Source organism: Labeo rohita, chromosome 13, assembly GCF_022985175.1.
Source record: "Labeo rohita strain BAU-BD-2019 chromosome 13, IGBB_LRoh.1.0, whole genome shotgun sequence".
Taxonomy (NCBI): Eukaryota; Metazoa; Chordata; class Actinopteri; order Cypriniformes; family Cyprinidae; genus Labeo; species Labeo rohita.
Window position 1 is genome coordinate 5,245,428 of NC_066881.1, and position 26,332 is coordinate 5,271,759.

At 40.0% G+C, this 26,332-nt stretch overlaps 1 protein-coding gene across 2 annotated transcripts in view; it reads right to left on the minus strand.

Moving 5' to 3' along the window:
- meis1b (Meis homeobox 1 b) overlaps positions 1 to 20,895 on the minus strand; it is a 60,429-nt gene extending 39,534 nt beyond the window's left edge. For both annotated transcript variants that reach the window (XM_051125498.1, XM_051125499.1), the window contains exons 1-7: positions 20,258 to 20,895; positions 18,647 to 18,867; positions 17,341 to 17,482; positions 17,070 to 17,120; positions 16,591 to 16,641; positions 15,515 to 15,661; positions 7,666 to 7,777 (exon numbers count right to left, since the gene is read on the minus strand). In XM_051125498.1, coding sequence (XP_050981455.1) covers positions 7,666 to 7,777; positions 15,515 to 15,661; positions 16,591 to 16,641; positions 17,070 to 17,120; positions 17,341 to 17,482; positions 18,647 to 18,867; positions 20,258 to 20,269 — 736 coding nt within the window. In that variant the 5' untranslated portion in view covers positions 20,270 to 20,895. The remainder of the gene's footprint in view (positions 1 to 7,665; positions 7,778 to 15,514; positions 15,662 to 16,590; positions 16,642 to 17,069; positions 17,121 to 17,340; positions 17,483 to 18,646; positions 18,868 to 20,257) is intronic.
- Positions 20,896 to 26,332: the final 5,437 nt, after the last annotated feature.

A 26,332-nucleotide genomic window follows, 5' to 3' on the forward strand; every position in this document is an offset into this window, starting at 1 on the left:
TTATGAGTAATGGTTAAGAATAAAGACATAGGAAAAATGAAGACATGGGAAAAAAGGCATTCGAGGATGAACTGCAACATCAGGGGGCATTTCCGTCTTTCATATGCTGTCCTTCATTCAAAGTGGCAAATCCATTACGCCTATACATACTGCAGTCTAACGAAGGCCTCAGTTTCACCCCTGTCAGACGTGCTGAGGCCGCAGGAAGTGGAGCAGAGGGAATGTGGGGGAATTGTAGTTCTATCAGCTTGGGGTGAACTAGGGAGATAAGGCTTAGGGCTGGAAGTGACGGAAACAGAGCTGGGCTGAACGTCTGCTTCCTGACAGCAACAGAGCAGGGGCGGCTGGACGTGGGCGATACCATTACATTTCGGCTGTGCAGTCCTCTATTGAGACCACAAAACACAAACTCACACACACGCACTTACATATATATCCACAAAGAGCAGGAACAATTCTTGTGACTTTTTTGGCCATTTTTTCGGTTATCAACCTGGGAATCTTTCTGGTTCCTGCCATTCTTTGACTCATTTGGGCTCCCAGGGCATGGCTGGTGATCAGGTTACCACTCTAAAAAAAAAAAAAGTGCATGCATGCTCGCACACACATGCATTCACTCTCTCTCAAGCACACATTAAGGCAAACACACCCTCTCTCCATACACATACACACCCTCTAAAAGCATACACACTTTTGTTTGTTTGTTATCTCTCTTTCACTCCTTAAATCTTAAAAAAAACGCTCGAGGAGGTCTTTATCTTTCCTCCTAAATCCCTTCAGCAGGTATCCATGTCAAAAGACCAGGGCTGGGCTCTGGGAGAGGATTGTTTAGTAAGGGTCAGTCCTGGGTCAAGCTTTCGGCCTGTTGTTAACACAGCCCTCCCCCTGGTGCTTTTTGCACCGGTCTCTATCTGCACACACCTTCGTCCACCACCACTCCAAAACTCCAGCACCCCAGCAAATAATCCCTCTCTGTGAGAAGTCTCTGGTGACAAATACAAAGGTCAAATAGCTTTAGCACACAGTGCAAGGGAAGCCAAATTCCCCAAATATGGAGCTTTGGTGGTGTTTGCTCACATGAAATTGGCTTTCTGGGGTTTCTCCAAACAGGCCTGGCAAATTCCTTTGTTCTTTGTTAGGCTTCATGCATTAACGGTCTTTGTGAATGAGATTCTGACATGTCCAAATTTAATCATTTGGTGTTAAGTGCTATATAAAAATGATTATTCATCAGGGCAAATTTACATGTCAGGGAAAAGTGAATAAATGTGATTGACATATGAAAGAAAACAAAACTGACTATTAGTCAGTACAATTTGACCTACCAAGCATCTCCTCGTCCTATCACTTCTGGGTAGCTCACATGTCTTTGTAACAGTCCCAGGACCTCACACGCACAGACCCAGTCGCTATCGGCAGGAAAATATTCCTCACGCAGTATTATCGGTAGGGCAGCATATGGCAAACTAGCAGCAGGCTACTCATCCTCATCCTCTTTGGAGGCTAAAATTAGCACAATACTGTTTGTGGCTTTAAGCTGGACTCGAACCCACTGTGATACCGCTAATAAAAAGACTGGCCTCCTGCTTAGAGAAAGAATGTACATCCCTACAGATCACGGGAGGATTATCCTGCTGGGATAATGTTTTTTCCTGCGATGGCTGCAGAAAGATTTATATTTTTAATCTAATTTTATTTGGAACCAATCTATCAGGCGCTCATCATGGCGGACTAGAATAGCTCCTGCAGGTCAGTGGGGATATTGTAGAAGGGAATCGTCAACAAGAGACGTCTTTTTGGCAGAGAATAACCCCAAAAAGAGATTGCTAATCTCTTTATCATAGCCCTAAATAAACTAAGGCGAGTGCATGTGACACAGCCACACAAGAGCACCTGATTAATGAACAAAGAGTTAAACCCTGTTTGTTTACTGTCACTCACTGTTCTTCAAACTCCTTCCCAACATCCCCTCGTTCTCCCTCACTTCTTTTCTCTTCCTCCTCAGCTCCCTCCTTGGCCTTCCTGCCCTCCCTATCAGGCGAGCCAAGCGATGATAGCATATCTCTTTGGGTGATATCAGCTCTTTCCTGAAAAGTTGGATGTGTGCGTATCTGATGGACGCCCGGTGGGTGCGCATTGCTACTCCCAGGTCGTGCTGAGTAATGTTCATTCAGGTCTTCTACAGGGACCTAATGCGTTGTGACACGTCAGTGATGAGCTGCGCTGATTTCTGTCAAATTCACATGAACCTCTCCAGCACAGATCAGATGACGGGGCACGGCATGGGGATTTTTCAAATGGAGCAAAGGGGTTTCCCAGCTATTAGGAGCAGATTGGGAAAGGCAACATAAACTGTGGAACATAACATGACCCCTCTTGACAGTGACCCTGCATATGACGAATCACCGCTGAATGAAGTAGACATCCTGAGTATTTACTAGAAAAACTCTTTTTGCTGGCCATTTCAGCTTCCAATAGTTCTGCAGTTGCTCTGCACTTACATGTTAATGTTGCTATCTGAAACATCTAATGAAGAGTGAAAAGAGATGAAAGAATTTCAAGTTTTGAGAATGTGCAAGCAGATGAGCGATGATGACCGTGAGCGGCTGTAAAGGGAATATTTAGCAAACACCAAAAATCTGGTTTTGGCAAGCAAAAAAGGATTGGTTTAGAAGGACTTCCTGTACACATGGAGACAGATGCAAAGTGTCTACATCATTAACACACCACAATTATAGCATTTGATCTAAATTTAACATCTGCTTCCCACTTAAACTGAACATCACATAGCAAATGAGTCCAACCCAAAACTCCCTCTCCCTGGGGCTAAACATCCTTATAGGTGAAGAGTGTAATTTCTGCACTACTAGTGGCACTGTAGAGAACTGCAAAAATGATGGCGTTTAAATGTGTTTCAAACACTCCTGTCTTCCATTGTGAAATCAGACAAGCAGTCCCACCCCACAACATAGGTTGAGACAATTTGGGGTTGTTTAAATAATTGCAATTCATATAGGTGCCACTAGAGGCACTGACATTGGCCACTTCACAACAACAAAGAGAGATGCAACATTGTCACATTGAACCAAACTTTTGCACTAAAGAATAAAAGAATAGTGGATAGAAGAAGAGAAAGATGTCAGCAGTGCTATAGCCAGAGTTCACATGATCGTGGGTGGGGGGAGAAGAGAAGCACTTCAGCAGTAGTTAAATCCCAGAACAAACAGAAGAGCAAACACAACAGTGACACTTTATCATACCAGCTTTATGAGTATTATCTGCCCAGAGACAAGGTGCTCAATCAGGCTATGAAAGCTAGTTAAAGGCAATGATTAGGAAAGCAGAAGAAACAGCTGATATATGAGGAGAAAGGAGGGGGGCAGGTTGTTTGCTTGCACTTTCTCACTTTTCACTCTCCTTTTCCCACATGACACAGGACATCAGCCTAATCCCAAAGGCAAACTGCCCCTTGGTGTGGGAACCAGCGGCATTTCCCCTTTTTTCACCATGGGACCGCTGTGCGTACACACAGTCTTATCAGGAGCGGGGCCATAAAACCATTGGCGCTGATCGTTTTCGGAGAAACAAGTGGTAGCTTGTTGGTTGTGCCGTCACTACTGAGATTCAGTGGGGTCATAAACACGCCAGCAGCTCGGATTCCCCTAGGTTCCCCATGCTGCATCCTTCCCTTAGGTAACCTAACAAAGCTACCGAGGACATGGCTCCATTCGTGCCCCTCACTGATGCCGGCTGGCATCTCCTTGACTTTGGCTAAATTTAGCCATTTGCAGGGACAATGTGAAATTCATGAGAGCGTCATGCAAATGGGCTTGGAAGAGAGAACATGATGAGACTGCTCTTTGATTTCATCCTTCCTGTCAAGCACATGCATTTCCAAACACTTACCTACACTTACTGGAATTGGCACCTTGCTCTCTTTCCTGTGATCCCTTGCTTTCTCTGTGTCTTTCCCTCTCTTTCTTGCTTCCCTGCTCCTTCTGTGGGTGTGTATGATGTGATGTGTGATGTGTGATGTGAATGAGAGAGAAAAACAGCAGGGGCTGCTCGGGCCGCCCGGTGCTGCTCTTAGATCCCTGCACTATAAAAACCGCACACCTTTTATCAGCCATTATGCCTCTGATTTAACCAGATTACTCCACCAACGTGCTGCCACTGATACACGGGGAGCGCAGAGAGCATTCAGCCTCCCCCTCCTGCGTGCAGCACTTTTGCATGCACAGAGGAGAATCTAGTGAGGCAGGAACAACCACTGACTGACTACACCTGAATGACAACATAGAGCTCCTATCGCTCTTTGAAGCACAACACTCGCACACACCGGGCACGATTAAAGCGAAAAACACAAAGTCAAAGAGCGAGGGCATCCAGACAGCAAGCGAACGGGGAGGCGTCCTCTTAACAGCTCAAAGTGACTGAGCTAAACAAAGCCAGGACCCTGCTGTAAAATCAAAAAGGAAAGTGATCAGCATTGTAGTGCACTCAGCAATTGAGGAGAGCACTGAAAATAGCGCATGAGAAATGCAAAGGCACGCAGGCGGCACTCAGAGACGGAAAGAAAGCGCGAGAGAGAAAGGGGCTGGGTTCTTCCAGTCTGCTGGACAATCGTTGCAATTAACGGGTGACTTTGACAAACACGTGAGGCGGGGGCTCGCTGGGCGGATCTAGGCTCTGAGGTTCGTTGGCATCCTGTCAGAGGCCATGTCTGCTGGTCAGTCTCAGATGCCAGCCAATCGCAGATTGGAAATGGTGGCCGGGAGCCAATGAGAGCTCTCGCACAGACTGACCTTCACACAGGCCGGTAGCAAACTGACCATTAAGTCAATGATGACAACAGCACTCACCACAATCAATCTAACAAAATAATGATCAGTTTGATGCATGAAGTTTAGCTGCAGCTTTTCTCGACACAAGTAACAGCACCAGACGAGTCCATGTAACATTCGGGCAGGCACATTTCAAATTTTTCACACATTTCAGTGGGTTTTTACTGTACATTGACTTGTTTACACCGCAGCTGAACGGTCTCATCCGTCAATAGTCATTCCTGTCGAGTTCGGTCGAAGTAAATGAACTTCTTAACTCGCTTTGAGGACCTCACTGGCTCCCACAGTCTTACCGCAGTCCAGTTTTGGAGTCCATGGCTGTGCATGTAAATTTATGCAGACAATAACAAGAGCCTCACAGGAACTATTTGACTTGGCACACATGGGGCCTTTCGCAAATGGGTCCTGGTAATTGCTGATACATATCTGACTCCTGTAGTCATCACCTTGTTCCCAGACCCTTTGATGAGGCAGAGGAAACCCAAAGCCTTTCAAAACACTCAGCATGATCTCTGCGTATGTGAGAGCATGTCATTTTCCACGCGCCCTGCCCCTTTTTGGTAGGGCTCATATCGCCTGCGTTCTCGCTGCAGCCCAAGGGTGTCTCTTTTAATCTGGGTGGGCGCTGGCCTTGCCAAGAGTCCAGAGTGAGCAATACTCAACAGTCCATAATAATGATTTGTTTTCTTTTTACCCACTGAGGGTGGACGCTCTGAAAAAATGGCTTCAAGATACAATTCAAGAAGATGTCCCCCGAGAGGGCGGCTGTTAAACAAAGGCGGGTGCATACGAGCACACTACACTAATAAACGGGCTCTAATTAGAGATGGGCCGGGCTGAGTCTCTGCTGGACTCCGCTAAGAAAGTTTCTGTGAGCGCAGAGAGGGAGGACTGGGCTTTATCCTCCCCCCTTAAGGGGACACTCACACTTTGAAGGGTACAGAATCACGAACAAGGAAAATGCTGTCCTCAGTCATACTGAGATGCTATTTAGGTGCGGTATGGAAAACATGGTGCAGATGGCAACCACTGGAACCATCAGCTATGATGCCAATCTCTACGTTGATGGGTTGCAGATGTACTATGTTATGCATGTGGGTACAATGTTCCTATGCAGTTTGAAGGCTTGTCCTTGTTTGTTATGATGCCATTTCTGCATAGAAGCACAGTATCGACCCTTTTTACAGTAGTGCAGATATTTTCAACATAGATAGCTTGTTAATGCTAATTATAAAGCGCAAGCACATTGAAAGAAGCGGAGTACAGAAAGAAAAAAGTCTTAGGCGCTGGAGAGGGGACCAGTTGGGGACATATTGGCATGAGTTTCTTGGCCAACAGCAGAATAATGGTCTTATTGGGATTATGAAGTCACTCCTTACAGAACATGCTAATACGGTTAGCAGCACTGCTTTACACAATCAGCAATTAACCCACATTAACATAATACTTCCACTAAACCTCCACTGGCGTGAATAAGACTGAAGGGGCTGAAGTGCTCGGGGTCAATTGTTGATGCTGAACGCACTCAGCATACGTCCAGGTTCATAGCTCAGCCTCTCTGCGGCCCTTCCCGCTAGCGTACAAAACAACAAACACTCACCCAAAACACTGGGGTGAGGGAACACGAGGGGAGGAAGGAGGGGGTGAACATTAAAAGCCTGGCGATAATTGGAAGTATGTGAAAAATGACGTGTCACTTTGGTCAATAAAGAGCAAAGGTCACCGCGAGCAGGAGCCCAAACTCGGCACAAAATGTGCTCATTAAGGCATCCAATCAGAGTGTGGCGAGCAACCGGGCCATTAGTCATTGGCCATCTGACCGACTAGGCCCGGCCGGCCTCTTTCTTATTGCTCTCCTTCTCTGTGGAGGGAGAAAACCAGCACTGGTATATAAATCGTTGCTCAGTCATCTGGAACATAATGTGGTCCTTTCTGCTCTCATCCTGCTTTGCCTGCTGGCTGTGCAGCCCTCAAACTGCTGCCTTGACATCCCTTTCAATAATAAATGAAGTTGCTTTTTGCCTACAGTTTGTTTGAAACCCTCCTCCACCCTTCCATCCGGCACCTCCCACACTGCCTCTCGTTGGCTGAACCACACACCTAGCCAATCACAGCGCAGAACATCTGATGACTCTCTTTATAGTTTGAATTTTGTTGACATGATGAAGTAAGTGAAGTTGGCTTTCATTAGCTTTCATTCCACTGAGAGACAATTCCTACCGAGAAGATTTATTTTACTTTTTTATTTTTTTGGAGAATATATCTTTTCTCTTTGAAAGCTCCAGAATCTTGGTCTGGAATATACCAGAACGTTAAATAAAGCTCCATCACTGTAAAAGCTCTTTTGTTAGACTGTCATCACCAGCGGCTTTCTTCAGACACCCTGACCAGATGGGCCCAGAGGAAGGTTCATTAATGCAGTCTTATCACAACCAGCTGATGGACCTACGCCACACCACCGGCCAGCAGCGGCCTAAACATCTGCTTTAACTCTCTCTTATGCTCTCTCGGCTTCAGATGGTAAACTGGACACATCTGCATAGTCAGACAGTGACATTTCCATAGAATACCTGACTTTGATTGGCCACTCACAGGCATGCTAACTAATCACAACTAATCGCATATTTTCTACATAACTATTCTAGTTTCTCCCCTGCCACTCTGTGGTCTCTTACATAACAAACTAATAAACTTAAATCAATATGCCCTTTAATTTATTTAACTGGTAACTGTGTAAGATGCCAGGCAGCATTATTTTATGTTAATGATAGTCTATACATTAGCCCTTACATATGCATCAAACGACATCTCAGATCCTTACCTTGTTCGCTGCTATTGTCGCCACTGTGCGATGTGTGTCCTCCGCTGGATGGTCCTGGTGTTCCCCCAGAGCGTGTAGAAGCTGTATCGTCATGGTCTCTGTTCCATGAAGTCTATGCGGAGAGGGAGAGAGAGAAAGAGAGAGAATGAGGCACACAATCAGGCATCAGATCACAGAGAAACACACACAGGCTACAGTCCCATGCTACAAAGACAGCTGGTTTTATCAGATGTTCCTCATTTCATTGTTTTTCATCCTCTTTCCAGGCCCTACAACCTCACACGACAATTCAGTCAGCACAGCTCACAAGAGCGATGGACCAAACCCTGTCACTGAGCATTTTACACAATCACTGACACATTTCTCACTTCACAGAACAGAATGTAGCAAAAGGAAAAACACAGCTCTATTTTAATTAACACACACTAGACTCAAAAGCAAAAAAGGTTGTATTACCCAAGACAAAATGTCCATAGTCCAGAAACGAAAAATAAAAACAGCAAACGAAGAGTTGGCAATAGCAGCTAAGATGTGTACGCCTGTCCACACACATGCACTAGCTAACTTGAGATCTCTGAATACAACAAGAGCCAGTCAGTCACCACTCTTATATCCCAGAGCGAGGGAGGGTATGTGTGTGTGTGCGTGTGTGCGTGTGTGCCTGCTCGCTGGTCGCTGGCCTAGCGAATCAAAATGAAATCAAATAAGAGCCATTCTCCTTGAAGTTGGGAAGAGGAGGAAGAAAAAAAAGAGAGAAATCCTATTGACAATTAAGCTTAGGTGTATAATAGAGAGAAAGTGTCAGCTGTTGGGCGGATGGTATGTGGCAAATGGAGCAGACATGGGGATAAAGAGAAGTGGACGGAACAATGGCGAGCCGGGGCCTGCACACACTCAGCCCCATGCAGGCTCTACTTGTACTATAGAACAAAACAGATGTTGCCTCTTATCACTGGGTGCCTCCACAAAAGTAACATTAACTGAGGGAGGAAAATATGAGATGAAGGCCGCAGCATCTTTTCTGATGTAAAGAGATGCGTATCAGTGATGATAACTCTCAATAGCAGGCCTAGGAACTTTGTGTGTGTAAACATGAATAAATGTGCTAAACGTAATCAAGAATACTGTATGCTTATTGCTAGCTAAAAGTATAATTAAAACAGACAAAATATTAAATAACCAGAAGTTGGGGAATGGTGGTTTTTTTCATTTCTGTGGAAATCTAGATTGTTTATTATTATGTATGCACAAACATGACTGTGCAAAGAAAATAAAAAGTAAAGACAAATGTGAATATTCTTCTCTGTTATATATGCTTTGCTGTTGAAATTAAAACAACACTTTTTAGAAATAATAAAATAAAATAAAATAAAATGCATTTTATAGACTTGCCACAACTCTTCTAAAAACTTCAGGCATAACAGTGCCAGCCACTCTAGATTTTTTTTTTTTTTTAAATGTCCAGGAAAAAAAATGGTGTATTCTGCAGCATACCAAAAGTATGCCGTAAGAGGTAATCTAGAACACATGCCCAGGGAGCAAACAGTTAAAACTGAAATTGCCAGTTTCTACAACCCTTTGTAAAAGAAAGAGAGAGAGAGAAAAAAAAAATGGAGGGAACTTGTTTATTCAGAGCTTTGTGGAAAAGAATGGTACAGCACCCTGGAGACCGAGAACCCCAGAGCCTCCACACGTAAAAGGATGTTTTTTACGCACAACAAATCCCACTTGAAAATATAATTAGAACGAGAAAATAGCAAACTATTGCATTAACTGTAATTGAACAAAAGAGCAGCGGGGCTTGTGGGAGGCTGCCGCTCGGCCCCATGGGAATGGGGGAGGGTCTCGGCCGAGGGTGAGTGACATCTCCAGGGTGCACTCGAGTCTATTTATAACTGCCCCAACAATCTCGTCCACCACAGATCTAACAGCTAATTAATAAAAAAAAAAAAAACACCCAAAACGCAAAGCAGTCCACCAGCGAGCAGACACCCGGAGGAAACCGCACAGGCGCATAAGCGAAGGAGTAAATATGTGGGCCAAAATGAACAGCGGGTGGAGGCGGTGTGGATGCAGATGGTTACGGGAGAGATGAGTGCCGTGGCGGAGAGAATGCTGTCCTGCTGCACACAACAACACACTTGATATATTCACTGTCTCTCTAATGAGCTAGCTAGGATTTATTCAGTCGTGTTTTTTTTTTTTTTTGGGTGGCTTCGTCCCCCTCCCCCTCCACATGTTTTCTCTTCCCTTGCTCCTTTTCTCTCTCCCTCCTTATGTCCTTCTCTCTCTCAAGTGCAGGATGTAGATTAATTCAATGCTTAATTGTTTAGTAAATTCAATTTTCCACATTCTATTCTGCATAGCTTTAGCTAAAGTTCTTAAATCTGCAGTGCGTAGCCCAGGGAGCAGCGTTTGTCATCTGTGCCTTTCCCTTTTTTTTTTTTTTTTCATTACCATTTTCTTCCTCCACCACTTAATTCGCCATGAAAAGATTTTCCTTGCTGGAAATTCTGATTCTGCTATGATCGGTGAGGCATTCCAATTCATTGCATTTTCATTGTGTTGGGTCTTAGATGGAAGCTCTCTTTCTCTGCACATTATACACGCACTCATGCAAAGAATATTGGGCTTCCAATTCATTTATAATAATAAAGAAAAATGTTTCAGGTTACTGTAGACTTCACAGGGGAAAGAAAACTCATAAACAGTATATGTTTACAATTTCATGCCACAGTGAATGCTCTCTCTCTCACTCCCCCTTTTTTTTTTTTTTTTTTTTTTTTAACACAGACCCACCAGTGTCACATTGTACTATTTTTGGTTCTGGCTTCATCTAGATAGCACAACAAAACGGACTGAGAGAGAGAGAGGGAGAGAGACACACACACACACACACACACAGAGCGAGAAAGAGAGAGAGAGTTTTTATATGCCTCATCAAACAAGATTAGCAAGGACACTTGAACAAGCTCACTAAAATACTCAAGCTCTGCTGGGAAATACTTGGGAAGCACAAGATTCACACATGAACTTTGCCCAGTGGATTGCAACCAAAAAACTAAATCTGTTCAGGACACTTGTTTATTTGTTTACTCCGGCTTGTTGATAAGGCTGAGATCCTCAATGTTGATAACAGACCACGTGGCTGTTGGTTCAACTCTGCGCAAAAAACATCAGGGCTTCTTAAATGAATGGATGTGGTAATGGCATGCACAGAAACAAAAAAGGGAGGGTGAATGCTAGAACAGTCCAATCCCCCAAACACCTCCTTTAACAAATCTTACAAAGCAAAATGGAGCAAAATTGGGGAGGGGGGAATAATTGCTGAAAAAAAATCTGCTTGGTTGTGGTCTACAGAGAAAGCGAAATCTCTTAAAATGGCCTGTGGGTGAGATCTCGTTTAAAAACGAGTAGAGTCACCCTTAACGGCACTGCAGGATAATCACACATCTCCTTTAATTACAATAGCTTTCACATCACTGGCTTAAAAAACAATTCGTAGTGGGATCCTCAAGCTTAATTTCTTGAAATTACAAAGTTGAGACAAATGATGTAAACAAAAAGTAAAATAGAATTGCAAAGAAGTTTAACTATGGAAAACTTATGAAGAATATAACCAACATTAGATGTTTATAAACAGCATGTAAATATGGCTCATTTTTCAAACAAATCTCATGAACTTAACTCTGTGCGTCTCTTTTAAAACAGCAGTTAACTCGATGCATAATATCTGTTTTCAATTTAACTAATCAGATTTAACAACCACAATCTGATATTCCCGTGCCACTTTTTCAAAGGATAAAATAGTCACGTTTGTTCTTTATATCACTTGTTGAATCACTGACAGCAGCCACCATTTGTCCAGATAAAGAGCGAGGGATCTCGCCTTCTCATTACTTCAACAAACACTATGATTATAGCACAGTAATAATTTAGACATTGCCCAACTGGTGTACTATAAAGAAGAAAATAATCTATACTTAAAAAGACATTACTTCTGATTCACGGCAAAAACACACAAAATACTAATGAACTAATATGAACTAAAGAGTGAATAAAAACAGATTTTGTGCACTCAGTTCTCATCTAAAAGTGCAAAAAGATGTTTTCTTGAGCATACGTGATACATTCAACAGTGAGGATATAACAACGAGTAAAAGAATCTCTCATGACAGGTAAAGAGTGGAATTATTTATGCAGCATGCCTTTATATCCTCATTCACTAAAAGCTGAGCTATTAACAAAATTATATTTTGGATCACAAATTATTAAGCACACAAATGGCGTGACTTCTGGGTGGCCACTATATGGAATACCTCAATAACATAGCTTACTATGTAATAACACCCTTAGTTTTTTAAATTGGCTCTGAACAAAACAGCAAGGAAACGGCAAACAGGGAAACTATTCAGCATTTCAATTATTTCAACCCCTCTTCAGGCTGCATGGAATAATCTAAAGAGCCCTCGAGTACTGAAGTCTTAAGCACTGCAGAGGTTTTCATGGTGTTGAGTTCATTAGCAAATGGCAGTGCCTCTCTGCAATTAAAGACAACTGTGCAAACGCTGCAGCCCATGGAAATGCATTCAGACTCTTTACTTTGCCTTCAGTGAGCGTCAGCACGAAGCAAATACGTCATAAACAAGTTACCATGAGCCAGCCAATCGGAAAACAAATTAGCCTGCTTTGCACTGAGGCACAAGAAGGCAATAAACATGCCGAAACAAAAGATAAAGTCATTACTCTGACGACACTAAATCTATATGTTCGTAAATGTTGCTTCAACATAGAAATTATTCCTGTAGCACAACACACTTCTTTATATTCAAATAAGAATTGTAAGAAGTTAAAAATGTATATATTATAAAAGTGATTCAACTAGGATAACTTTTCCCAAAAGAAAAGAAAAGAAAAGAAAAGAAAAATCATTTTAGTTTTAAAGTCTTGAGATGATAAGATATTTACAATTTTTCATAGGTTTTAAGACTTCAATGTCTATTTGATAATAAACGCATAAAAAGTGTTAAATCAGGGAAATTATACTTTTTTTTTTTTTTTTTTTTTTTTTTTTTACTATTATTAAGAACCTAATTATTTAACTATTAGCTAGTTTATAATCTCACTTAATTTTGTGTTATTTTTACTGTTAATGCTACTCTTATTACACCCACAAAATGCATCTTAGAGAATTAAGAGTTTAAAACAAGTAAGTATTTTAATTCACAAACAACTTTTTTTTACTTGTGTAGTTAAAAAAAAAAAAAAAAAATCTTAACAAAATTCTCCAAAAAGTGTCCAAAAGAACACATTTGAGGTTGAATACACTTGGAGGTTAATCAAGTATGAAACAGTTTTAAAAAGTTTTAAAAAGTTTAATTTAATCACACATATTAATCATAAATATGATTAATAAGAAACAACTAAGGGCACCTTTGAATAGTTTTTTTTTTTTTTTTTTTAATATAGAACACTTTACAGTAACTTTCATATTATTTAATAATATACCACTTAATACTAGATTAATATACTATACGTTTTTTGTTTGTTTGTTTGTTTGTTTGTTTTTTTAAGCATTGTAGTAATTACTTAGTGTGACATGTGGTAGCTGTCAAAAAACTTAAACAGGATTCTCCAGAATGAAGGCCGCAGTGAAGGGGTTAACTAGCTGCTAACTAGTCCCTCCGCTCATATGGCACCTGAGGCTCATATGGCCGCGCGTTTATCAGCGCAGTACGAGGAAAACAACGTGATCCAAACTGGCTGGGCCGCATTCACCAGAGAGAGAGAGAGAGGCTCTGACTTTTTCACCCCTGAGCTCTGCCCCTCTTTCTCCTCACTCGATACTTGCAAAACAATGCTAAGCTGGAGTTGAGACATTATTGATACGATGCTTCGCTGCACGGAGGACGAAAACACAGCACAGCGCTGGACCACGGAGTTTAATAAATTCTATGTATATTTCTGATTTTCTTATGCTGCAGTATTCCTGCTGGAATAAATTGGCCTTTGAATAAATGAACCGCCTCTCTCCCTCTTGTTAACATTGTTGAGAATTTGCACAAAGGAGATTTTTTTCCAGTCCAATTCAACTTTATGCCCGAGGGCATATATTAAAAATACATATGGAACGAGATAATGCATGAGCGACGCAAATTCGTTAGGGATGTCACCGCCTAGCAAGCTCAGAAATGTAGCCACAAAAAAAAAATGAGATGTAAAATACATATAGGACCTAAAGTCAAACGCTCCATGAAGTTAACTTTAACTCTGTAGCTGTTAACCAAAAACATCTAGTTATCTTAAACTTATTTTTAATTTTACATTTACTTGAGTTTTATTAGTAGCTCGTCTAATTTTAAATGCGCACCATCCCAACCAGCGGCATTTATGTACGATTTATAATAAAACAAAAACAAAGATTCTACCTCGCATTAGCAAACTTCTGAAAAGTTGGTCAGCTTACATTGGGGAATCAGACTTTCATGAAGATGTAAATACTTAATACTAACCCTAATATTTAGGTGTTACACGTCATCAAGAAAAAAAAAAAAATAGGACATGTCTTCATCTTAAAGTCAATTAAAGATATAAATTCGTGGCCTCCAGCAAAGCATAAATTGCTCTTATCAAGTTATATACCTGCATACCCAGGGGTCTTCATATAAGCCTAATTTATTTTTTTTTTATCGCTCAAATTCATCTCTGCTCAAGAATTCATCTGTTCAAAAATTTTGACACGTGCCCTCCGATGGAATTTAAAAGATTTATAAACACAACTGACATTATGCCATTTAATGCTTCCTTTGAATTAGATGCATTATCTGTCCATTAACATAATCATTAATACAGCCGAGATGGAAAAGACTAAAGCAGCCAAAGGTCGTTTTATTGGAGTCCCTGTTTGGTAATGAATGGGACAGGGTTTTCTCGCCCTAATATAAAAAGCTGGTGGCCGACGCACTCATTGGAAAGCTACTACTGGTCAATGCTTTATTCGATCACTCAGCCATATGGAAGATGACAGATTTAAATTATTTAGCCTAATCGCTTCATTACTTTTTATGCTGGTGAATCTGCTAATCCCCTTAATATGACCAATTATTATTTTTTTTAAACAATTGTCTCTCCCAAATCTCATGTCATTTATTTAAAATATATATCAATATTACGCGACGTTCCCAGATACAAGCAATGAACGCGTAAAAGTTGAATTGAAAGTACGTTAGAGTTGAAGAAACGTCAAAGAATCCACAAGTACAAGCTGCCGCATAGTTAAAAAGCCACAAAGGAACAGAATTCCACACATTTTCCTATAAACACAGAATAGTGCATGACAGTACTACTCAAACACGAACGCGCGCTGCTTCTGCTATTCAAAAGGCTGAGAGTAGAACGTTGCTCATAAGCATTGCGCGCACTCGTCTGAGGAAAAACACTGACAAGGCAACTAATGAAGCGTGAACAACAGCAGAAAACCAAAGCACCAAATCTCTAAATGTCTACTATAGATATGTCTCCATTTGGTTCGAGATAGTAATAGATACCATAGATAGCCTAACCATTTGGTTTGATTAAAAAAAGGCAGGCGAGAGAAAAGAAGAGGGAAAGGACTAAATTAAAATCGACAAGAAACAGGTCAAGTTTATGGCAATGCTTTCACGAGCTAATCTCCTCGGGTCAGTTCCGGGATCAAACCGTAATGAAGCAATAATGGGCCACATTATTCCAAATTTTTCAATCCGATGGAATTTAAAAGCCTTAATCGTATGCAAATAACGGCGAGGCAGAGAAAGTGACCCAAAAGACGAGCTGAATGGCCAGAAAAGAAATGGACTCCTCCACGTACCTGATCAAGGGGCCCCGATGATCTTGTAATTTCTTCACTGTCTGATTTTGATCCTCCTTCTCTGTCGTCTATAACCAAGTCGATGGGCATCTTTCCCTTCAAACAGCTGATGTACCGATGACAGAAATTGTCACAAAGTTCATGTACCTATAGATACAAGGGAAGCAAGGAGGGGGGGAAAAATCACAAAGGGTCATCACAGCGAGTTGACAAGTGCATCCAGAACTCCTATTGACATGGAAAACCTCTCCCAATGGCCTTCTCTGATAGCTATCAGACGCATCCAGAATGTGAAATAACTTTACTCCCTCTCAAAATAGAGATATCGCCGAAAATTGACACTGACAAGACGACTCACGGGCTACACCGTATTCAACACCCGTGTTAAATTCATCTGCTCCCGGGGTTGTGGCCATTAGAGAGATGACCTGCTTGACTGACATTTAAGGTAAACTGTTTAATTTCGTCTAGTTATTTCATTACCACCTCTTTACAGGGGAATAATATGGTGGATGACATTCAGTGGCGAGGGGAGAATTCTTTATTTATTGCTGAATGCTCAAACTATCGCTTGGCCGCGTTATCTCAACAAACATAACCCAGGAGGCTCATGCAAATATCTGGAGATTTGGAGCCGGTGGTTATTAAGTGTATTCAATACTGTAAAACTATATGGTTTGGCGATAAATCACTTGATAGGCTCACTCTCGACGTGGAAACAGGTGTTGATAAAATTCCTCCAAAGTGTATTGCTGATAACAGATAAGAGCGCAAAACGTGCCATCAGCGTGGTCGACTGTATTCCTGAATAACGATGGTCAATTTTTATAAGATAAAAGAACAAAACCGCTTACAAATACGCAAGGATGGCACAGCATGCAGAGAAACATTGAAATTACTGCTATGAAATATCTGTGGCCGTGGTAGCAGGTTGCATTGTAATTAAACTCGGAGGAGAAATAGGCAGCATGATTGATTTTGACACTAATTACAACAGACCAGGAAAAATACATTTATGCAGATGAGGCCCATAGGTTTGAAGAGAGGACCGGCCAGTTGGGGTAAACTTTGATTACCTTTTCGAGCTCCAAAAGATGAAACCGTAAAACTTGAATGGCTTGTATCATCTGGGGAAAATTGACATTGAAGAAAAAAGTTAACTTTAAATGTGACGAAACAAACAGGTCCGAGACAATTACAAGCAAATTAAGCGATTTATGAGATTTTGCATCATTTCTGACTTGAGATCGCTTTCTAGACAATGCACCGCAATTAAATCAAATTATACTTCATTTATGCATAAATTATCACTTCAGTCCCTGTTTTAATGACAGGGAGTTGTGTCCTCCGTCAACATAAAGCGTTAATACTAAAAAAAAAAAAAATAATAATTAGCATTAAAAATGTTGAACTCTTACCAAAAAAAAAAAAAAAAAAAGTTATCCATAACGATTAGCAATGCCATCAAGAAGCACATTTTCTGAATATTTTATAAAAGTTATAAATTAAAACTCTTCTAGGCAAATACAAAATAATAATAATAACTTGCACTCACCAAATTATCCAGCTCGGGATTTGATGAAAATAGCGGCTTTTCTGCTCGAATCTGAGACGATATGCATGTAAATAATTTAAAATTGTGAGAAAAAAAATATTTCTTTAAAAAAAAATTAAGAAATATATTTAAAAGCATTAGTTAGCCAGTGTGTTATGATTTAAAGTTACAAAGAGTTCATCAACGCAGCAACTACACAATAAAATATGCAAAAACTTTTTTTTTTTTTTTTTTTTTTTTTTTTTTTTTTGCCCATAAAACAGCTTCTGACCTGTTTTGCAAACACTGCTATATCCTCATTGAAAGATTCTGATGAACACACATCGCCCCCAGCCACACCGGGCTCTCGAGGTGTGCAAGTGGCTAATTCACATTTCTCAAAAATCAGTGCTAGAAGTGGGAACAGAGGGTGCCTGGAATAAAAAAACACAAGAGGTCAGTGCGGGGAAAGCTCTGGATTAGCACATGACATTTTATAAGAGTTTACAACTCCTTCTCAGTGTATGAGCGGTCACTTCTGAAAGCATTAGAACAATCTAATTTGCGTTTAAGAAATTTAGATTTAATTAACTCATTTTAATTGGTCACCAAACAAAAGTACGTGCTTATCAGTGCGCGACCATAATATAGATATAAAGTGTTTAAACGTACGTTCATGTCGATTATTTTATTGTGACTTGCATTATAACGAGCTTGTTAGTTGTGTATAATACTGTGTCAAATCACAGGTAACTTGGATTCCTGAACGTATTATTAAATACAGCAGTCAATATAAACAGTGGGCTACGAGGTCACAGCATCTAAGAAATGCTCACGTTGAGTCTAGGCCAAGCATGCAATTTAACCATGGTTCAAATAGTGGGCCTATATGTTGTGTAAATGTTTAGGGACGTATCTAATTTATAATGAATGAGAGTAAGTTCAATAGCTTGTTTTGGACGACAACAACGTTTATATACAGCGCTGTGATGAGAACTCTTGTGCTCGAGCAGCTTTTGTATATAGGCGCATTTGGAGTAACTCCGCACATCCAGATATGTTCGCACAATTTATGACTAGAACAGATAAACTATGTGGAAAATAGCCTTTATGGTTTTGTGAGAGTGTTCATTGTAATTTTCACGGGAACCACTTTGCGAAGCTGTCCAAAAATGTATTTTATCCATTTAACTAATAACTAGGCCTAAAGTTTAAACAATTAAAAAAGTTATATATACATACAACATACACATCTATGTTTTATGCGCAGTGGTGTTTTTCTAAAACTCTGTATTTATCAAGTTTAATTTTTAAGTTTAAAACAATTTATTAGAATTTTGACAAGATAATTTTAAAAAAAACACCATCTGTCACAAAAAGAAAGACAAAACGAACAGTCAGAACTGTCTTTTAAAATGGTGAACTAATATAAAAGTGAGAGGGGAACACTTTCAGAATAAAAATAACTTTTAAAAAGATTAAACATTCATGGCGCCTTAAGTTCTCAATATGTTCCTGCGCAGAAACTATTACGGGTCAGATAATGTGTTATTGGCAAAGTTCATCATAAAATATATGTCTTGGCTATCTACACGTACCCGTAAATGGCGTCTTTATCTCTTTTTAGAGCGTCATTCACGGATGAGCCCATGCTGGGCGGCATGGCGTTGGTGTGGGCTGTGTGCGGGTACTGGTGAGAGTGGAGCTGGGGCCCGTGATTCAGGTGAACAGCCTGCATGGATCTGGCGGCGTGCGGGTCCCCGTACATCGTGCTCGGGATTCCTACTCCGTCCATCCCATAGTGGGGTATATCTTCGTACTGCACACACACGAAGGGCAACATTCCCATGTTGTCACTTTTACCTCTTACACAATATATACATAGAAAAAACTACACTAAAAGAAATATAAATGGTAGCAACATCGGGTGTTCTCGGGCAAAAAAAAAAGTATAGCTGTTGCGAAATGAAAACACTTTGTTCTTAGTAATTAAAAATATCAAGTGTACATGCAGACTATCTCGTGGTTCTAACAATAAATGCTAAAAATGCAATTTGTTGCAAAACTCTCATATGCTTTTTAAAAAGACAAAAACAGACAGACTTAGAGTACAGCGTCGGACACATCAACATGGAGTACTGGGCTACAGCTTTATTGAGATCAACACAAAAATATCACACGACTGTGCAGTGTTTTGTTGTGCCACTTTTTATGTGATTTTCTATTTTTACAAGTGCAACTGAAGTAATAAGTAATGGCACTTGCATGTAATAACTGTGTAATACATAGGTTATTATAACTAAATGTATTATACACTATAGTTCAAATATTAACATATGTAACACTTTTAGGATTAGTATAATTAAACAAATTTACATTGCCCAATCGTGCCTAACAGTTCAATAGAATATTTAATTAGTTTATTTAAAATAATCTATAAGTGACATTGATAATTTATCTTAATTATTATAAGTTTCGTGATATTGTAGGGAAAGTGTGATGATGAGAACATAACACATTTGAGTTTTAAATCTATAGAGTTGTAAGCAAGACAGCAGGGTGCTGTTGTACTTTCACCATCAAAAGCAAAAGCTCGGAGGGTTGCGATGAAATCTACTTTGTGATTGTTTACATTTGATTACAAACGTAAAGAAAAAGTGGCCAAGTCGTAAATGTCAACTTTACAAGTTCATGCGCCCAAGCATGTTTCATTGTAATGCTTTTTAAAAAATAAGGCTATTTTATATAGAATATAAAAATAATATTGCTGAGCTTAATTTGTTGAACTCCTATTAATGTTCCTGCACAATGTATTATCATAACATGTATTGTAATAACTTTTAGTTATGAGAGTTGAGCAATTCCAATAGTTTCAAAGTTTTTTTATAATTTATTCTCATTGAGAAATTAAAGAAACCTGAACAAGTGCAGTGCGTATGGTAAAAGTATGGTTTAAAAAATAGGAATTGCTCCTGTCAAGCGTAATTACAGAGTATTCTGTTTAAAAAAAAAAAAATGTTTCAGTGTCTCAAAATTCTCTACAAAGACACATGCATGAATGTAAGTGATGTAAAGTTTAATGTAGCAACAAAACTGGCAGGCAAAAGAAGAGAAAGTTTGACTGCGAGGCTGACTGTCATCGGCCACGTTTCAGTATTTCCAACTGCATTCAACAATACGGAGTCGAAGAAACTTTTCGGGATACGTACCCTCTGCGCCATCGCCCTCCACACTCCCTCGGCTTCCTTTAATCAAAAATATATCCCCTATGAGGCCAGGGTGAATAGGAAATAAGCACGCAAATTCCAAACGTGGGATATGTTTTCCCAAAAAATCCAACTGCCTGTTTCAAGCGAGCGATGAAGCCAGTCCTTCACCACAAGTTCAGCCAGGCGCGTTCAGCGAATAGGTCCCCTTCGCTTTCTTTCCCGTGGACAGCGACAAGGATCGAGCAAAATCTTCTTTTCCAAAGCAGTATGAAAATAGCCCTTCAAACAAAACTAGCGCATCTCATGGCTTTTTGCCACTCCGGCTGTCAATCAATCAAACGCGAGCTTGTCAAAGTGCTGAATGAATGATGATCCTCTGCGCGCTTCCACTGGTTAGCACCCCTAACGAGAATACTACTCAAATGCACAAAAATGAAGCTCTCTCTCGTTTCTTTGATCACTCTCGGCTCCTGAGTTGATTTTTTATGCAATAGCTTCTAAATGAGATCAAGAGGAGGTGGGCTGATAATTCTGGCTTAGTTTTTCTTAAAGGAGCCACGATCGATGCTGCGAGCTGCCTTTCCCCGTTTGTGTACAATGAGTGTGTGTTGAACGCGGCTCAGCAGCTGAATCTGGACCAGACTGCTGAAACCCGGAAGTAGTGGTGGCCATAACAGGTCGCGTCTTGCACAATGCGATGGGCCACATCAAGTTCCAACCAAAGCAGGGGGGTGAGATGTGTGGGACGCAGAAAAGCGCAGACCACTACGACCACGATTCAACATGAACCGAGCTCTAACGCACAGAGACCGCGCTGTGCTTTTGGTTGTTTCCTGCACTGCGTGCCAAGACATGCGATATATAAAGTCACGTAAGTGTTTACATAAAAACAAGGCTTTAAATATAACTACAAATGGAGCGTGGGCTCTTTAACATCAGGTCACTCTCAACACACTGTTTATTATCACTTCTGATCAGAGTATCCGAATGGGAGAACGCTGTTTACAATAGTGGAGAAACTTGGAAACCTTGTTCAGTTTGCGTAATGAAGTTTTCCCGCTCGCCGCGTATTACGCGGGAGCCTATAGACATGCACCGCACTATTAATGCGAAATATTGTTTTTACCACATGCCTGTGTACTTTACATTTCACACAAACATCATTATTCAGAAACAGCATATGCTGCGCTTCAGCAGTGCTGCGTGCGCTCTCAGCCAAAACACCCCCGCCATTTGTGAATGGGCTCATCCACTTACTGTAGGATCTTAGGAGTTTGGTGCAGTGTCCAATGAAAGCCTGCTACAGTGAATCAAGTCGTCTATTGGTTCAAAGAATGATCAATCATTAATTTATCGGTCGATATGCTTCCATAAATGAAGAAAGGGTGGAATGAAAATATTGTAATCTGGAGGGAAAATGTAGTCTTCGTATTCTGTTTTGTTCTTGTGCTACTCTCCCTCTATCTTTTTCTCTCTCTCTCTCTCTCTCTCTCTCTCTCTCTCACACACACACACACTCACACGTAGTCTCGTTCAAACTTAAACACACACAGTACTCACTGAGAACATATATTACTTTTAATACATAACTGTGGATATTTATTTGTCTTGTAATTAAAAGGAAAAGCGTGAATGTGCTTAATATTATATGCTACAAAGTTTTTTTTTTGTTTTTTTTCCCTGTCTCTTCTGACAAGAACTTCTTCGTGCCATCATATTCCTATTCCTATCATTCCAAGTCGCCGACAGAACTTTTAACTACTTATTCCAGTAGTTTCAATGCCAATGTACGGTCCAAAAAAATATTCAGTTTTAAAATGTGGAGAAGTAGTTTGTGTTCTGGCAAATTTAAAACACACCAGCCTAAATAAAAGAACCTCTCTGTTGTCATAAATAATACATATTCCGTAAAATCCTCAAATGAAAGCTGAATAAGAGGCTTTAAACACACACTGACTGATGTAGGCTGAAGCGCGCCATTGCGGGCAATACAACTGACCCGGTGACAAGGTGTATGAAGTTTGTCTGAGGAGCATCTGTCATCGATCTGAAGCGATTAATGCAAGGAACAGTGTCTTATCAGCTGCCGTGAGCATCACACAACCCTCGCTTCCCGCGGAAGAGCAGCGGTAGGATCCGCCGCGCACATTTACAGGCATGAAATTACTATCAAATCCCCAAAGCGCTCGGCAAACGAAGGTTGCGAGCTGCGCGGGTGAAGGATCTGATGTGGACTTAAACACAAATGAAAGGAGGATTCATGCAACAGATACAACAGATATATGGCTAACCCGACGCCGTACAACAGATAAACACGCACGCGTTTATTGGTAAGTAGGCTATACTGTCTTTTTCAAGCACTTACTATGACAATAAAGTTTTTGTTTATCTAAATTATTGTTAGTTCAAACAATTATTTTAATTTCAGTTAAGTATGCAATGTAGATGTAATATATATATATATATATTTATATTATTAGTTAACTCCTTTGTTTTACTGATGTTTGTAATCTCAACATTAGTTTTGTGTCTGTCTCAATTATGTGAGAACCAAACGGGATGACATGAAAGCTGTGCTTACCCAAACGCTTAACTGCTGTCACAGTACCAGAATAGCATTATAAAGTAATTAAGTTCCTTCAATTAGCATCTATAAAAGCACGCTATAGAGCACAATGAGGGCAAGGACTTTCACTGTTTAGGTTGCCTTTTAGTGAGGGTCAGCAGATTGCAGCACGCATCAGTGAGTTAATGCCATCATTTCGGATAATTTGGGCTTAGAAAGAGATGTAAATCTTTCGAGGTAAAATGAAACTGGGAGTTTAAAAACAAGTCCGACTCTTTGCCGAGTAAACTGAACTGTGCGCCTGATGCATTATCAAATGAAAAAAGATAAAGCATATCTTTGCATCACTGGCAACATTTGTACAACTGCGCAATAGGATTGAGTGTGCTTACGATATTTTATATGACTTAATTTAGACTTAATTTATTTTATTACTTCAAATGTATGTATATAATTAGGAAAATGTGTACTAAGTATATAGCACATATATAGTAAGTATGAAGTGGCATATAAAATGCCTAAGGGGCCTCTAAACAAATCGACTGCCCAATCTAACAGAAATTCATTTTAGTCTTACTCCTAAAAACAAGAACGTGTTGGAACGCATAAAGTCATTTGGGTGTTTATTACAAGAATGTTCCAATTCTGCCTCAATATTTGTTATTCATTTCAATCTTCCTCTGCCTAAGTCGCTATTGAAATCAACATGCCGCTGTGGTTCAGAAGTCAAACGGAGGTCATCCTTTATATCCCCCCGCAGCAATCTGCGACCAGGGGCCAGTCAGCAGTGAACCCTGCCATCTCCACTACTGACAACTGCCTCAAAGTTACAAGACTGTCGGGAATGGGTAAGACGCGCTGGGATAAAACAGCAGGCTACTAACTTTTTCTTGATCTTGCCACTGCCTAGATATAATGATCTTACAGCGTGTTTCAAGTGCTTGTCAAATGTGAAGTGTGTGAATATGCAAATAATCGTGTATCTATTTATTTTTAAAGTTTTCTCATCCAAGCGCACAACTAGACGTTTTAGACAATTAGTAGCTAATAAAATAATAAAAGGGAATGATGTTTACTAATAGCGGGGAAAATTAAATTAATTAACTTGACAAGATTACACATATAATAAGACGACAAAACTGTAAAACTAAACAAAAAACTTTGGATGGTCCATACGTTTTCTAGGCCATACGTAAATTAGATACGTGCATGTGTCCGAGAATTTTAGGTACAATTCAGTTGTAAGGGAATAAAACACTGGCTAAAATATATATATATATATATATATATATATATATATATATATATATATATATATATATATTTTATAAACTACAGGTGTAGTTAAAAATTATTGGACGTAGGTTTTACTTACATTTTATTAATTGCAAACTTTAAAAAGAACCCACTACTTTGACTGAGCATGTATTTAATTTTAATGTGCATGTTCATATGTCTAATTAAAATTAGAAATCAGTGTGTTTTTGTTTTATTTTGCGTAGTGGTTTTATTTTATTTTACTTTGTTGTTATTAATGCTTGTTTTATTTATGCCTGATCTCATTATTTTAACAAATTTTCTGACTTGAGAAACGTACTGCAGGCCTATTGGATTTGCAATAATGTAAACCACTACAACAAGATCCAAAAGAAAAACATATTTGTCATTTGCAAAGGCTCGCAGTGACCCTGTATGCTTGATCATGTGCGCCTTCTACTGGAAACATACTGAATTTTCTTTCTTTGTTTCTTAATGAGACGCAATGACTTTTCTGACACACACAAAAACAGGCGAAATTCAGTCTGTAATATCGCGCCACTCTTAACTATTTGTTAAAATACCAATTCTTACTTTTATTAATGATGATAATCAATTCTGACAATTTAGGAGACTGCATATGTATTAATGAATACTTAAAACTACATGACAATGTATTTGTTTGATGTACGGATCATTGTGACAGATCCGGTCATTTCAAATCTAGTAACGTAAGTTTAATCATCTTTACAAAATGTTAATCTTCAATGACTAAAAATCTGAATTGTTTATCATGCTGATATTGATGTAAATTTGGATAATGTTTGTTAAAAAGAACGCTAATGACAAATCGTCCCAAAATGTCCCACTTCATCTGTGTTCGCCTTATTAATAAAGCTAAAACTAATTAAATAAATTACCGGCTGACTTCTTGAAGTTTTCGGTTGTAAATTATTTTCTGTTTTTCCGTAACTAGTAAACATCAATTAGGAGTGAACTGAAGCAGTAACATTAAAATTATAAATCTAAATAAATCTAAATGAACATGCAGATAATTATAAAGTCTTTTAATTTACGCACGGCTGCGTCAAAATTAAAAATCAGAAACCAAACAACAGAAGGGTCGACAGCAATTCCCAAATTATACGACAGCGTTTGGTTACGTTCCTTAAAGTTTTAAGTATTGTAACAGATTTTATTCACCACGGATTGTTATTTGATTTTACACCAAGAAAGACGCAAAGCGAAGTTTCTAATAAAAATCAGTAGATTATTGTGAAGCATAAAGAATAGCACTTGTGAGATATCAATATGCTGCTACATTTGCATCTATAAGAGCACTGTTAAAACAACGTTGTCAATGAAATTCACTGTAAATGTCTTGCAAATGATATTTCTATTAAAGCAGCACACAAATACTTGCACTTGAATTTGTGTTTTTATTATTAACATCAAGCTTTAGCGTTTTCACATAGGATGATTTCTGAATTTGTCAGCTTGCCCTGTTGACACAGTTGGGATTGGAAAATACCGTGTCTGAGTCTCTGAGAGCATGGTGTGCTCTCTCCCACCCTTTCTCTTGGTCTATCAGCTATAAGTGCCAAAACATTTGTCACTTGAGTTATTATTTCAGGTGTGCTAATGGGCTCAGAGCCACGAGAGAGGAGGAGAAAGTGGGAGAGAGAGGCAGAAGGAGAGGGGGGGAGTTTGATTAGTGTGATTTCATTTGACCGAAGCCTGGCCACAGGCTGGCAGAGCCCAGAGGTGAAAAGAGTAGGCCGCTGCCCTCAATGAGAGATAGCGCGAGGGGGAGAAAGAGAACGGGAGAGAACGACGGAGGGTTTGTGACGCCTGAGCCAATCACAAAGTGCAGGGATGAGTCTCACACCTCCAGAGGAGGCTGTGAATTGATCAGCACCTTTGAGAGAAAGAGAGAAGAGGAAAAAAAGAAGCAAGGGGGGTGGGTGGCGAAAGAGTGCTTTTGCGGAGGACGTGTGAAGACCCATATATTCGTGCAAGGACACAGGGAGAGCCAGGCCTGAGCTCCGAGTACCAGCACACTCTAATGAGCTCTGTCTGTACACGCCGAGAGGGTGTCTTAAAATTAAGACCATCCTTGAGGGCCGGGCCAGCGCACTTCATGTTCATCATCTCATCCACCTCCTCACATTCAGCGCTTTTGCATACTGATGTCATAGGCCATGTTTTTGGATGTACTGTACTGTACAGTCCCACTAATGCCAACTAAGGTT